Below are 15,618 nucleotides of genomic sequence, written 5' to 3' on the forward strand. Positions count from 1 at the left end.
TTAATATGCTGGACTGCAGAGTCTGTTTGAACCACAAGGTCGGTGGTTCAAGCTCACCAGCCACTCCTTGGAAACCCTATACAGGGTCACTATGGGCCAGAACCAACTCAACAGCACTTAATAACAACAACACCCCTCATGAACATAGATGCAAAAATTCTCGGCAAAATCCTTGCCAAAAGAATTCAACAACATACCAAAAAAAAAATCTAGACCAAGTGGGATTCATCCCAGGAATGCAAGGATGATTCAATATCAGAAAAATAATCAACATAATCCACCATATAATTAAAGGAAAAAAAACACATGATCATATCAATTGATACAGAAAAGACATTTGACAAAATCCAATATCCATTCCTGATTAAAAAAAAAAAAAAAACAAAGTAGGAATTTAAGGGAAATTCTTCAACATAATTAAGAGAAGATATACAAAACCAAGAACCTACATTACTCTCAACGGAGAGAAACTAAAAGCATTCCCTTTGCGAACAGGAACCAGATAAAGATACCCTTTATCACCACTCCAATATTGTGTTGGAAGTCTTAGCCAGTGGTTCAAACTAACCATCCTCTCATCAGAAACCCTATCTGGGGTCACTGTGAGTCAGAACCGCCTCTATGGCATGTAACAGCAGCATGGGCAAAATACTGAGTGACGCTTGAATCTGGGAAAGAAGATGGAAGGAATACACAGAGCCACGGTACCAAAAAGAGTTGGTTGATGCACAACCATTTCAAGGCATAGCATATGATCAAGAACCAGTGGTACTGAAGGAAGAAGTCCAGGCTACACTGAAGGCATTGTCGAAATACGTGGCTCCAAGAATTGACAGAATATCAATGGAAATGTGTCCAGATGCAGCACTGGAGGCACTCACTCAACTATGGCAAGAAATTTGGAAGACAGCTACCTGGCCAACTAATTGGAAGAGACCTGTATCTGTGCCCATTCCAAAGAAACTTGACCCAGTTGAATGTGGATATCATCAAATAGCATCACTAATCACAAACAAGTAAATTTTTGCTGTAGATCATTTTAAAACTTCTGGTTCTTCTGACAGAGAACTGGGTTGGTTTGAACTGTCAGAGAACTGTCAGAAGTTAGAACCAGATTCAGAAGAGAACGTGGAACTAGGGATATCATTTCTGATATCAGATGGATCTTGGCTGAAAGTAGAGAATATCTGAAAGATACATACCTGTGTTTTATTGGCTATGCAAAGGTATTTGACTATGTGAATCATTACACACTGAGGATAACATTGTGAAGAACAGGAACTCCAGAACACTTCATTGTGTTCATGCAGAACCTGCACACACAGTCAGTCATTTGAACAGAATAAGGGATATTGAAAGTGCACTGAATTCTAGAAAAACCACTAAATTTTTCTAATAAAACAAGGTGTAGAGTCCTGGTATGGAGCTGTAGGATAAGCACTGGAACGCAAGGTCAGCTTGAACCACAAGGTCGAAGGTTCAAAGTCACCAGCCACTCCTGGGGAACCCTATAAAGAGTCACTATGAGTCGGAAATGACTTGACGGCACTTAACAACAGTTAGTAAACCAGTAGTAGATATTAACAAGTCAATTCATAGTAACTAATTTAGACATTAAATGGAATCATGAAACATACTCTGTAAATCCAAAAATGGCAAGAATAGAGGGGAAATGGAAGAACAGTTACATCAAGTAGAAAATCTACAAGGGGGTTTCAAAAAGTATGTGGGAAAATTGAATTAAAATATAGTGAAAATTTTCCAAAATGATAGACTTAAATGCAACCATATTGATAATCACATTAAATGTAAATGATGTAAGCACTTTAATTAAAAGACAGATAATATCAGTTTTGATAAAATAGTGACACACAACTATATGCTGTCTACATGAATCTGACTTTAAATATATTGACATCGAAAGGTTAAAATTGAGATAATGGCAATTGTGAAGAATGCTACAGTGAACATTTGTGGACAAGTCTCTTTATGAGTCTCTGCTTTCAGGTCTTTTGGGTATACACCTAGGAGTAGAATTGCTGGGTCATATGTTAATCCTGGTGTGTCGCTGTGGGCTAATGCGTCAGACTGCAAAGCTGTTTGAACCGCAAAGTCGGCAGTTCAAGCTCACCAGCTGCTCCTTGGAAACCCTATACAGGGTCACTATGGGTCAGAATCAACTTGACAGCACTTAACAACAACATGTTAGCTTTAGAGTACTGGTGTGTCATTGTAGGATAAGCACTGTACTGCTAGCCTCAAGGTCGGCACTTCAGACCCACCAGCCACTCCTCAGAAACCCTATACAGGATCACTGTGAATCTGAACCAATTCTACGGCACTTAACAGCAATACGCTAATTTTATTTTGACTTTTTTTGAAGAACCACAACACAGTTCTATATGATGACTGTAACGTTTTGCACTGTCACCAGGAATGGATGCGACTTCCAATTTCCCTACATCCTTTTAACAACATTTGTAATTGTTTTCTGAGCCATCCTGTTGTTAAGTGCCTCAAAGCGACTTTGTATAGGGTTTCCGAGGAGCGTGAACTGCTGACCTAAGGGTTCAAACCGACTTTGCAGTCCAGCACATTTACCCATAGCACCAAATGAGCTCTCGTTATAGTTTTCATTTGCATTTGTCTGAAGCTTATCATCTTTTCATGTAATCTGGTGGCCATTTGAATGTCCTCTTTTGCGAAACGTTTTCCAAATCCTCTGTCCATTTCATGATTAGGTTAGCTATCTTTTTGCTGTTAACTTGTACCTCAGTGTTCACTGCAGCATTAATCACAACAGTCAATAGGTGGAAACAACCTAAAGGCCCCTCAACAGATGAATGGATCACCAAAGCGTTGTACATACAGAAAACAGAATACTGCTCAGCCAGTAGGAGAAATTAAGTCTGATACATGCTACAGTATGGATGGAGCTTGAAGGTTGAAGACTTTATAAACAAAGTAGGCCCATCAAAAAAGACAAATAGTGTATGGCCTCACTTACAGAAAATGAATGGCACATTTATAGAGACCAGTGTTTGTTAGTGATTATCAGAGTGGGAGGAAGGGGTTGAAAAAGAAAAATCACCTTAATTACAGTTCGGGTTGTACCTTCTGTCAGTAAATTGTAGAAACTGTCAGTAAACTGCAAAAAGTTGAAATGGCAAAGGTTGTGCGATATATTTACTACTACAACATTATAACTTCTGTCAATAAATTGTACAACTGTAAAAAGTTGACTTGGCAAAAGTTGTGTGACAGAGCTATTTACTACAATAACAACAAAAGAGTAGCTGCTAAGACTACCGTGTCTCTGTTGCTGTTAACTGCCATCAAGTCAGTTCTGACTCATAGCAACGCTGTATAGGGTTTCCAGAGAATGGCTGGAGGTTTTGAACCATCAACCTTGTAATTAACAGTCCAGTGATTTACCTACAGCACCACACCAAGACTCCGCTGAGGCTACTTATGTACAATTAAAAACCCCATGTTCTGGAGGCTTAGGGTCAAAGTTTCATGGACTACCCCGGTTAAATGTCCTAATAGTATGTTCCGTGCTTCTATTCTATCCCCTAGTTTGCCACATAGTCCCTATTAATAGCATGCACGTGGCCATCCAAGGCACAAAAATAGGTCTCTATCTGCATGGAGCAACAGAGAAAGAAGGAGTCAGGAATAGGAGGAGGAAGTGGGCTATGTGGATAATTGCTATATATGGAATACATGACAAATCCATGAACAATTGCTTCCTTTGTCATAAGACCAGAATTAAATGGTGCCCAACTATCATTACTGAATGTTTTGATAAAATATTCTGTAGAAGAATCCTGATCAAAAGTGGGGGAGGGTGCATAACAAAATTTAAATTTTTCATGGACTCCAGACTTTGTGGAGTCATGGAGGGTGAAAGAACCCCTGAAACTATTTCCCTAGATCATCCTTAAAATTTAAACAAAAATACCCCTTGAAGTCTTCTTAAAACTGAACAGTAGTTTAGCTTAACTAGTAAAAAATGCCTGTCTTGAGCATTATATATAGTCAAGGTTGATTTGAACCACAGAGTCAGCAGTTCAAACTCAACAGCCGCTCCTCAGAAACCCTATACAGGGACACTATGAGTCAGAACTGACTTGACAGCAGTTACCAACAACAACAACATGGGATCAAGTTGATAACAGCAGCTCCGAAGCTTAGATCAAACCGTTACGGTGTGGTGAGTTTATGTTACTGAAGGAGGAACAAATCAGAAAAGGCAGGTGAGAACAGTGGTGCAACATGAAGAGTATGTAATCAGTGCTGCTAAATTGTACATGTAGAATTGGTGTATGTCCTGCTGTGTATATTTTCAACAACAACACAAAATAAATCAGCTTTAGAAGAAACAAAGTAAAACAGTGGAGAAAAAACCTTGAAAACATATACCCACACAAAGACTTGTGAGTGAATAATCATGAAAGCTTTATTCATGGTAATCAAACACTGGAAAGAAGCCAGATGTCCATCAACAAGGGGCTGGATACAGAAGTGCTATAACCATACAGGCGAATGCTACTCAACAGTAAAAATGAATGAACTGCTGATATATACAAAAACATGAATGGATCTCGGAATCATGTTGAGAGAGCAGCAGGCATTAAAGTGGATGGAGATTAACTGGGATGGAGTTCAAAAGAATTTGGGGCGGGGGTGTGATATGAAAATGCTCATTCTTTTGATTGTTGTATCAAAACTCATCAAAGTGTCTATTTAAAGTAACAATGCATCTTATTACTTATAAACTATGCCTCATTAAAGATTTTTTTTTTTTAAATTCAAAGCATAAACAAATTTAGGCCTTTTAAGTTGTTAGAGTGGAGTCCAGGTGTGGTGCTGTGGGTAAATGCATTGAACCGTAATGTCAGTTTGAACCTCCAGGTCAGTAGTTCAAGCTCACCAGCTGCTCATCAGAAACCCTGACTTTCTCTGAGTCAGAACCAACTCAGTGGTACTTAATAACAACAAGTTGTTAGAATAAGCAAGGAAATAAGATGTAAATGAGGTCAATTATAAAAATTTTTAGGCTTTTGTAATCTCTCCAATATTAATCTACACACATTTTCTCTGAACTCTTCAATTTTTCATGGGATGCAAATTATTAGTCTCATTTATTAATCTCCTTTAGGAAGAAGTCATTCCCCAAAGATTCTTGAAAGCTCTAACTCCCAATAGCTGCCTCCTACAAACTATGGAATCTGGCCCAAACTATGGAATCTCTGACTATTTCATAAAATACTGTACTCTGAAGGAGCTCTAGTAGCATAGTGGTTACAAATCGGGCTGCTAATCTCACAGTCAGCAGTTCTAAACTACCCGTGGGAGAAAGATGAGGCTTTTTGCTTACAGCCTCAGAACCCTATTCAGGGTCGCTATGAGTCGGAACATAACCACCACCACCACCACCAGTTGTACTTTTAGCATATTATCCGAAGGGATCAGCCCCTGAAGAAGAACATCATGTTTGGAAAAGCAGACAAACAGCAACAAAGAGGAAGACCCTCACCAAGATGGACTGACACAGTGGCAGCAACATTGGGCTCAAACATAACAATTGTGAGAATGGCACAAAACCAGGAAGTGTCTCGTTCTATCGTGCATACATATGGTCGCTCTTAGTTGGAACCAAGCTGACAGCGCTCAACACCAACACCAACAATAATAGAGCCCCTGTAAGAGTATAATGTGGCTTTAATGTATAATGAAATGGAATTATCATGTCTTTGGGTCTTTTTCTCTCAGATGTGACTGTGGTTTATCAAAACGGGCTACCTGTGATATCTGTCAGACTCCCATCTCGGCGGGAACGCTGCCAGTTCACACTTAAGCCAATCTCAGACTCCGTGGGTGTGTTTTTACGACAACTGCAAGAGGAGGATCGGGGAATTGACAGAGTTGCAGTTTATTCACCAGGTATGGTCACTTTCATTATGAATTCTCATTCTCCTCCCTTCTCCCCTGCATACACACACACCCCACTGCAACAAATCCCACTTTTATCTTTAGAAAGCTTGTTTTCTGTTGCTTAAGATATGCTAGGAAAGTGATTTCTCTTCCAGTGATTTTCAGAATGTAGCTGTTGTAAGCAAACGTATGCACAAGTCGTATTCTAAAGCAACACGTGTATTATAATGCCATGGGCACAGATGAGTAGTCAGTCGTGTTTTATATTACTGAGACCTTTTATCATTTGCTCTAGGCACAGAAAAAGTTTCTCCAGCAGTTGAGTTCTCATCTCTGGAGATATGAACTATTAGGTCTTCTTTTTAGATAAGAAATACATGGTTTGAAAATAAAATAAAATGAGATGCTAAAAATTCCCATTTGACATGACATCTATTTCATTTCTTTAAAGCGCCTTCCATTTTTCCCCCCATCTTTTACCAAGGAAAACATCAAGCCTGCAAAAAAAGCTGAAAGATGAGTACATTTAGTGTCCAGTTACTCTTCACATGGGTTCACCAGTTATTAACAGTTTATTACATTTCTATGATATAATGCTTTTCTTTTAAATACAATTGACTTTCAACTCATCTAGTAATACGAAAGGTCTTCCAAAAGTTCATGGGAAAGTTTCATTATCGTTTCATTCCACGAACTTTCTGAAGCCCTCACGTATCAGCGGTGACTGGAGGGACACAATGACAGCAGCAAAGCATCACAGCAATTCTGAGGCTAGCAAGGCCCGGGCAGTGTTCCCTTCTACACAGGGTCACTATGAGTCAGAGCTGGCTCAATGGCACCTAAGGACAACAACATACTGGATAGTACCATATCTTAGGAAACAATTCTTTTGTACTCCACCAAATTCCATCATAGGTACATGTAAGAAGTCCATGCAGTTCTCCTCATGAGCCTGGATTTCCAACTGACCTCAGCAGGTCTCTGACCAGTAATTATTGTACTTGTTGTTAAAGTCCTGCTGGATAGCATGTTGTTAAATCTTCACATACCTGAGCCTACAAAACCAGAGTCTCAGCAGTTCTGGCCGTTACTCAGCACAGCCAAGTAACTGATATGAGAAGGGTTTGGTCCTAAGAGCTGTTTTGAGGAGTGCTTTTTCCTGACCAATCTTGAATAATTATGGACACATGACAGGTTTCATGTCACTTTTTCACAGATGGCGTTCGAGTCGCTGCCTCAACGGGGATAGACCTTCTCCTCCTTGATGACTTTAAGCTGGTCATCAATGACTTAACGTACCACGTGCGACCACCAAAGAGAGGTAACAGGGTTTCATTTTCAATTAGGTAAAAGCGTCAATTACTGGATAGTTGGAGTCCTTATTTAACTTATGACATATCACTCACATAGGGCCTTTATGATCCTCTTTCTCACTTCCCAACCAACTAGAAGGGATTTCTCTCTTCTCTGAATCTGTTTGTTGGTTTTCTTTATGAGTGCTCTGAGAGAAGTTACCCGGATTTTGTATCCTCTGTTGTTTAGGGTGGTATCTTCGCTCTCTAGTGCAGCTGCAACAGAAATACTACAAGCGGATGACTTTGACAAACAGACGTATCCTCTCCCAGCTGAGGAGGCTAGAAGTCCAAATTCAGAGTGCTGGCTCTAGTACAAGGCTTTCTCTCTTTGTCAGCTTTAGAGAAAGGTCCTGGTCTCCTTGCAGCATCTGTTGGCCCAGTGTTCCTGGGCGATCTCCATGTATCTTGGTATCAGTCTTCCTGTGGATCTAGGAGCTTCATAGTGCAGGCCTCCCAGGTCCAAAAGATGCACTCTATTTCCAGCTCTTCTGAGCTCTGCTTACTTGGTATAATTTGGGGTTATATATAATCTTATAGCTCAAAAGAGATTGATTTAAGATACAGCCTAATCCTGTAGGTTGTATCAGGCCCCATGAACATCATAGAAGTTAGGATTTATAACACATGCAATAATTCCATCAGATCAGAGTTAGGTGACTCCTAGTGTGGCGCCGTAGGATCAGCACTGGATTGCTAACCACAAGGCCAGCAGTTCAAATCCACCAGCCGCTCCTTGGAAACCCTATATGGGATCTCTGTGAGTCTGAACCAATTCAATGGCACACAATAGCAGCCAGTTTTCCAGAGGAGTAATCCAGTTCCTCTTCCTTACATTGTAACTCCTTCAGTGAAAAGATTAAGTGGAAGAAAAAGTTGAAGTCTGAGGTTTTTAATAATGAGGAACACATAGCTGATGAAGGAAAGCTTCTCTAGTATGGCTTTATGAATTTTGAGATAACATTTTATACTCTTTTTCATACTTTTAACTTTGACTTCTTTCTTCTATATGTATTTTCCCTGTTTATGAGCAGTGCTTTGGAATTAAAACTGCTCTCAGAATGTTGGGCATTAGAGAACTCACACATCTCTCCCTCTACTGATGAGAGGGGCTTATTCATACAGGATGTAATATCATGCACTGCCATTTGAGAGTTGATTTAAACTCAGAGTGACCCTGCAGAATAGAACTGTCCCACAGGGTTCTTGATGGACGCAGACTGCCAAATCTTTCTCCCTCGGAGCAGCTGGTGGATTCAAATAGCTACCAGCCCTTTGGTTAGCAGCCAAGCATTTTAATCACTGTGCCACCAAGGTTCTTAGTGATATGATACTGTAATTGTTGTGACCTTGTGTTTCAAAGTGACCTTGTGCTTCAGTGTATTATCCTGTAATAAACCCTTAAACGTTTACCTGGGATCGGCAGTTCATAAGTATTCTGGAGCCTCCCGTGCGGACAACCTTGTACCTAACCCCAAAGTCGGAGGGAAAAGACAGGAAAATGCTGGAATGGAGCAGGAGGAAGGTCCGACCAGTAAGGTCACCTGTAAACTCCACAGAGTTCTTTGGGTCACCATTGCTGTATATACAGCTGGGTTCTCCTCTGACCATTGCCAGACCAAGAAATTTGGAAGATAGCTGCTGCTTGGCCAGCCGATTGGAAGAGACCCATGTTTGTGCCCATTCTGAAGAAAAGCAGCCCTACAGGATGTGAACATTGTTGAACATTATCATTAATACCACAGGCACGTAAAATGTTGAAGATAATTCAAAGACAATGGCAATAGTACATCAACAGGGAACTGCAGAATTTCAAGCCGGATTCAGAAGAGGACCTGAAATAAGGGAGATAGATCATTGCTGACATCATTGGTGCATCCTGGCTCAAAGCAGAGAGTACCAGAAAAATGTTTACTTTTGTTTTATTGGTTATGCAAAGACAATCAACTGTGTGAACCGTAATAAACTCTGAATAACACTGTGAAGAATTGGAATTTCAGAACACTTCATTGTGCTCATGCAGAACCTGTACATAGACCAAGAAGCAATCGTTAGACTAGAACAAGGGAATACCGAGTGGTTTAAAATCAGGAAAGATTTACCCCAGGGCTGTAGCCTCTCATCATCCTTATTCAGTCTGCAGGCTAAGCAAATCTGAGAAGCTGAACTGTATGAAGAAGAATGCAGCATCAGGTTTGGATGAAGGCTCCTTAACAACCTGCAATATGTAGGTATATAACCTTGCTTGCTGAAAGTGAAAAAGAACTTAAAGCATTTACTGACGAAGATCAAAGTATGCAGCCTTCAGTATGGATTACAAAGAAAAGAAAAATCCTCACTACTGAACAAGTAGCCAATGTCAGGAAATATGGAGAAAAGATTGAAAATGTTAATTTCATTCTCGTTGGATCCACAGTCAATGCTCATAGAAGCAGCAGTCATGAAATCAAACAACATATTGCATTACACAAATCTACTATGAAAGACCTCTTTCTAGTGTTAAATAGCAAAGATAATCACTTTGAGGACTAAGGTAGCACAATCGTATTTTCACTTGCTTTAGATGCATGTGAAAGCTGGATAATGAATAAGGAAGACCAGAGAAGAATTGATGCATTGAGTTATGGTGTTGGCAGGTCAGTGGTTCAAATCCACTAACCACTCTTTGGAAACTCTATACAGGGTCACTATGAATCGGAACTGACTGGACAGCACTTAACAACACTGTAAAAGTAGGAAATAACTACTTTCTTCCTAGTCTTGCGGAGGAAGAATATGTTCCTTGTGTCATTAGTGGTTTAAGTTTCCCTTCTAAGGAGACTTATTTTGATTGGTATCATTAAACCCTTTTCACCATTTATCTACATACAGGATACTGGAGACCTTGCTTCTCTCTTAATGATGTAAATAACTTGAAAGGGAAGATTTTAGGGCAAACAAATACCAACAATAACAAATGCATTAGCATAGACCCAGAGAGCCAGTTTTGTTAAGTGCTGTCAAGTCGGTTCTGACTCATAGCTACCCTGTGTAGGGTTTCCAAGGAGCTGGTGAGCTTGAACCACCGACCTTTCAGTTCAAACGACCTTGCAGTCCAAGAACATTAATCAGCAGTGCCACACCAGGACTCCAGTAGTCCTTCCCCAATTGTTTTAGTAGCTCGATAGGCTTTTAGTCCCTTTTACATTAGCACATCTTCAATGTACTTTATAATGCAACTGCTACCCTGTGCAGAAACATTAATAAGCATCTAACTGCATCTTTAGTGAAGCTTGTGCTAATCATCCAAGTACTGTTAAGCCATTGGCAGATTTCTCTTCTCTCTATAACTTCATCTGTTCCTACTTAGGCAGGGTTTTCAGGGTCAGAGATTCTGAGGTTGTTATTTTTCTCTATCATGACAATACTTTGGAACTGTATTCTTCTTACCAAGAAAATGTGACCAAATAAAGCCTAGTTCCGTGAGCCTGCCAGAGCTTCTCTGATGACTTGTCAAAACATGTAAGTTTAGCTATGACTAGAATTGGACATTGCTAAGATCTCTTACGATTTCTCTTTTAATAAGCTTTTCCATTGCTCTTAGAAGGTATTATGGTTGCATCATAATTTAGTTCTGAATAGACAATATATTTACAAGGTTCAGAACTCTGAAGTCTTAAGAGTGTATGGGGAAAGACCTCTCACTCTGTTTTCCAACCTTTTCTACATCAGCAAGCACAGTTTCCAGTTTCTTACCAGAGATAGTCTATACATTCCTAAGCAAATATGAATGCATAGCATTTTTCCTTTTTTATGCAAATAATAGCATACCATACATACTGTGTTTATCAGTCAGGGCTTGATTAGGGAAACAGAACCACATAAATATTCTGCAATAAGTAATTTCTTATAAGAAAAAAGCATTGTGAAAATATGTACACCAAAACTTTGCCAGTACAATTTCTACATTTATAATATAATGACATCGATTGTATTCTTATTATGCAGCCATTATTACTATCCTTTTCAAAATAATTTTAATTCTTAAGGATGATGAAAAAAAGACTGTATACAAGTGTGTGGATGAAACTAAGGAACAGTCTGAGAGGGGAACTTGAGGATCAGAAACAAGTCACCGAGTTCTTTTGAACAGTGGCACAGTTGCACAAACCAAAGCTTTCCAGGGTGCCTAGAAATTTAGGTACATCCGACTATTCAAGTAGGACTGGTAGAGTAATCCTTTGTTGTTGTTAAGTGCCATTGAGTCAGTTCTGACCTGTATAGGGTTTCCAAGGAGTACCTGTTGAGCTTGAACCACTGACTTGCAGTTCAAACGACTTTGCAGTCTGACACATTAGCCCACAGTGCCACACCAGGATGCCCAAATATAGTATAGGAAAACTTTAAAATATAAACAAAAATGCAATAATATATTAAAATTTTATGCCGTTACTGTATTTGTTTAATCTGGAAATGCAAAGTCACTTAATATTAGAAAATTATTAATATAACTTCATTCATAATATAACAATGGATCCATATACTTCTAAAGGTGATGTTTTTATCTCTCTAACCCTTACCTGGACTGCAGAGTAGTCCTTAGGACAGCATTAACAGAACTTTCAGTGATGGTGAAAATGTTCTATTTTCTTTAAGGAGCTACATATTTCTAGAGGCAGGTATTAGCTAGGAGAGCTGGAGGAGGCTGCCTCTGGGGGTGGGCCTAGGATGCTGTTAGTCAGCAGAATCGGTGCTTGGTAAAAAGAGCTAGACACAGAGCAAACAAGAGCAGGGACTTCGTCCCATCTACAGGCACCTCTTTATGTGTCTCCCACTGCCTGTAACCGAGATGGCCTTCAGAGTATACTGGCTTCGGCTTCACTTTTGTCACCCAGATCTCACTTGAATTTCTCTTGGTAAACTCTAACTCAGATTCCTACAGGAAAGGGTATTCTGGGAAATGTAATTCTAGCTAGCCAGCGTGACGAGGTATAAAACTGCCAAACTGCTTTTCGGACTTAACAGTATATTATGAAAGTCTTAACATATCAGTTCATAAAGAACTTCCTCAGTCTTTTTCACAGATGCTCTGTATTGGTGTGGCGCACTGTAGGATACACACTAGACTGTTAAGTACAAGGTTTGTGGTTCAAACCCACCAGCCGCTTCTTGGAAACTCTATACTCAGCAGCACTTAACAGCAACAACAAGGCATTACATTATATGAATGTATTTCACCGTTCAGTTAACTGCTTAGTGAATTATTGATTGATAGACATGTATGATGTTTTCCTCCTCTGCTTTAGTATATACTATAGCAGCTGATAACCTTCAATGTATGTCATTTAGCAAGTGGAAAATGTCTTTTGTGGTGGTGTTGTACCATCGCATCTGTTCTAACATATAGCAACCCTAAAGGGTTTCCAAGAGTAGCTGGTGGGTTTGAAATGCTGACCTTGTGGTTAGCAGTCCAGTTCTTATCTTCTATGAATGTCTACGTAGAAAAAATACCTAGGAGTGGAATTGCTATGTTAAGGGATATTTGGATCAAACCCCTTAAATTTTAAAGAAGAAAAAGAAAATATTAACAGTACAGAAAGAACCAAAAGATAATTGTTTTATAACCTTGGGGTAAGAAAGACCTCTCTAGCTATGCTGTAAAACCCAGAAGCCATAAAAGAAAAAGATTGATTTTTAAAAAATGAATTTCAACACAGAACCCATAATACACATATTAATCTTTAAACCAACAAGGCTTCAATAATGATGTTCTGACAGAAAATACAGGCAGACCTCAGAGATATTGCAGGTTCCGTTCCAAACCATGCAGTAAAGGGAATCTTGCAATATTGCAAGTCACGTGATTTTTTTGTTTCCTGGTACATATAAAAGTTATGTTTACACTGTACTCTGGTAGCGTAGTGGTTACGAATTGGGCTGCTAATCTCATAGTCAGCAGTTCGAAACTACCAGCTGTTCTGTGGGAGAAAGATAAGGTTTTCTGCTCCTGTAAAGATTTACAGCCTCGGAAACCCTGTACAAGGTCACTGTGAGTCGGAACCGACTCCACGGCACATAACAACAACAATAGTCTATTCAATTATGTAACAGTACTATGAAAAAGTGAAGTACTGTGAAAATTACTAATACATGACACAGAGACATAAAGAACCCCAAAGACTTCCTTGATGCAGGGTTGTTACAACCGTCAGTCTGTAAAAAGAAAACACACCCACACACAAAATCTGTGAAGCAAAATCAGAGTGAAATAAAATGAGATATGCCTATAGAAACTTACTTTTTTGAAAAGCCAAATTCCAAGCCTAATTTCAAAAAATATTTATGAATTTCCAAAGACTAGATCTGTTCATTGGAATCGTTCCAAGATAACAACAAACTAGGAAGTAGAATGCCATTCAGAACCAAGGCAGGTATTCTCCGTGTCTTTAGGACCAAAGGGTACATCACCTCTGGTTAGCTCCCAAAATGGGTCCCTTAGTTCCTTCTAAGTTAAATAATATTTTGAGCATTTTATCATGATTTAGGTGAAGATTTACAGAGAAATTCCGTTTTCTGTTCAACAATTCATACACATTTTGTTTTGTGCCGTTGACCGCACCCCCCACATTTACCTGCTTTCTCCCTATGTTTCCCGTTTCCATTCCTCCTTTCCTATACCTTCCTGCCTTATAAACTTGGTCCTTGAGCAAATACTGCCCTTTGGGTCTCAAATGGTTAACTGTTCTAAAGAGTACATACCTCCTAAATTTTATTGTTCTCCTTATAGATTTTATTGGCCAAATATTGAGTTGTTGGAGTGAGTTCAGTTCCAATCTTTCAGGGTGACTAAGGGCCGTGGTCTTGGGGGTTCTACCAGTCTCTGTGCAACAAGTGAGCATGATATTTTTTATGATTTTGAGTTTTGTTCTGTTTTTCTCCTACTCTCTCCAGGACCTTCTACTTGGTCCCTTTTGGAGCAGTTGGTAGTGGTCAGCAGACACCATCTAATTATACTGGTTCCAGAATTGTGGAGGCTGAGGTTCACTAGTCCTGTGTATTGTTTCCTTGCATCTTTAATTTTCTTCACTCTTCTTTGCTCCGGTGGGGAGCGACCAATAGGTTGTACCTTAGATGGCCTCTCACGAACTTTTATGGCCCCACTCACTACTCACCAAAGTAGGACATAGAAGATTTTCTTTGTGTCCGATTGACTTTAGTGTTCCCTTAGACTGTGGTCCTGAACTCCCAGGCGTAGCAACTCAGTATCACCTCAAGGTGTTTGGTTATGTCTAAGACGTATTCATAACCTTGCCCCCTGTGGGCTCTATTATATTTGCAGTGTATGTCAGTTGTTGTTAAGTGCCCTGGAGTTGGTTCTGACTCATAGTGACCCTGTACAGGGTTTCTGAGGCTGTAAATCTTCACAGGAGCAAAAAGCCTCATCTTTCTCCCATGGAACAGCTGGTAGTTTTGAACTGCTGTCCCTGAGGTTCGCAGCCCGATTCGTAACCACTATGCTACCAGAGGTCCTTGTGTATGTCAGTACATATACAGAAATACCTTCTGTCAAACCAATATACATCTGTGGGTATATTCCCTCTGCTTTCCTATTCTTGTTCAGCTTGCATGTCTACATATACCCTTGTAGATTGTTGTAATTACTGAACTGTTGTCACATTGTGTATGTTTCCATTTTTACCTCTGTTGCCGTTAACTCTGCTTCTCCCAGTGTCTTCCTTTGTCTTGATTGTTTCTTGCTGTGTATTGCGTATACTGCCTTCCTCTTCACACAAGTTAGTATGTGTGTACCCTCCAGTGAGTAATTTAAATCCTCTCTTCCTCTCCCATACATCTAATCTTCAAAGAATGGTACTCTCAGTGTGAAAGTCTTTTCTTGATTTTTTTTTTTCTTTTCTTTTTCTTTGTGCATCTGACCCTCTACCTTCTTAAGTCATAGGAGCTCTAGCGTAGTGGGGTAAGAATCAGGCTGCTAACCACAAGGTCAGCAGTTCAAATCTACCAGCCGCTCCATGGGAGAAAGATGAGACTTTTTGCTCCCATAAAGATTTACAGTCTCAGAAACCTATACAGAGTCACTTTGAGTCAGAATCAACTAGACAGCTCACAACTACCACCACCACGACCACCACCTCTTTAAGTCAGTGGCGTGTCCCTATGTGTGGTGTCTGTCTGTTTAAATCATATGCCTGATCCTTTATATCTCTCTCTGACAATCATGCATGTGTCTTTTATTAACATGTCTGTCGCTTAAGACTTGCTTCTTTGAAATCTTTTTTTTTTTTTTTTTTCCTTTTTGAAATGCTCAGATATGCCCTGATCTGACCTT

At 39.7% G+C, this 15,618-nt stretch overlaps 1 protein-coding gene across 2 annotated transcripts in view; it reads left to right on the forward strand.

Moving 5' to 3' along the window:
* The window catches only part of MCU (mitochondrial calcium uniporter), a 240,822-nt gene that overhangs the window by 205,732 nt on the left and 19,472 nt on the right, over window positions 1–15,618 (forward strand). For both annotated transcript variants that reach the window (XM_006835879.1, XM_006835878.1), the window contains 2 exons: window positions 5,779–5,949; window positions 7,157–7,261. In XM_006835879.1, coding sequence (XP_006835942.1) covers window positions 5,779–5,949; window positions 7,157–7,261 — 276 coding nt within the window. The remainder of the gene's footprint in view (window positions 1–5,778; window positions 5,950–7,156; window positions 7,262–15,618) is intronic.

Source organism: Chrysochloris asiatica, unplaced genomic scaffold (assembly GCF_000296735.1).
Source record: "Chrysochloris asiatica unplaced genomic scaffold, ChrAsi1.0 scaffold00020, whole genome shotgun sequence".
Lineage (NCBI taxonomy): Eukaryota > Metazoa > Chordata > Mammalia > Afrosoricida > Chrysochloridae > Chrysochloris > Chrysochloris asiatica.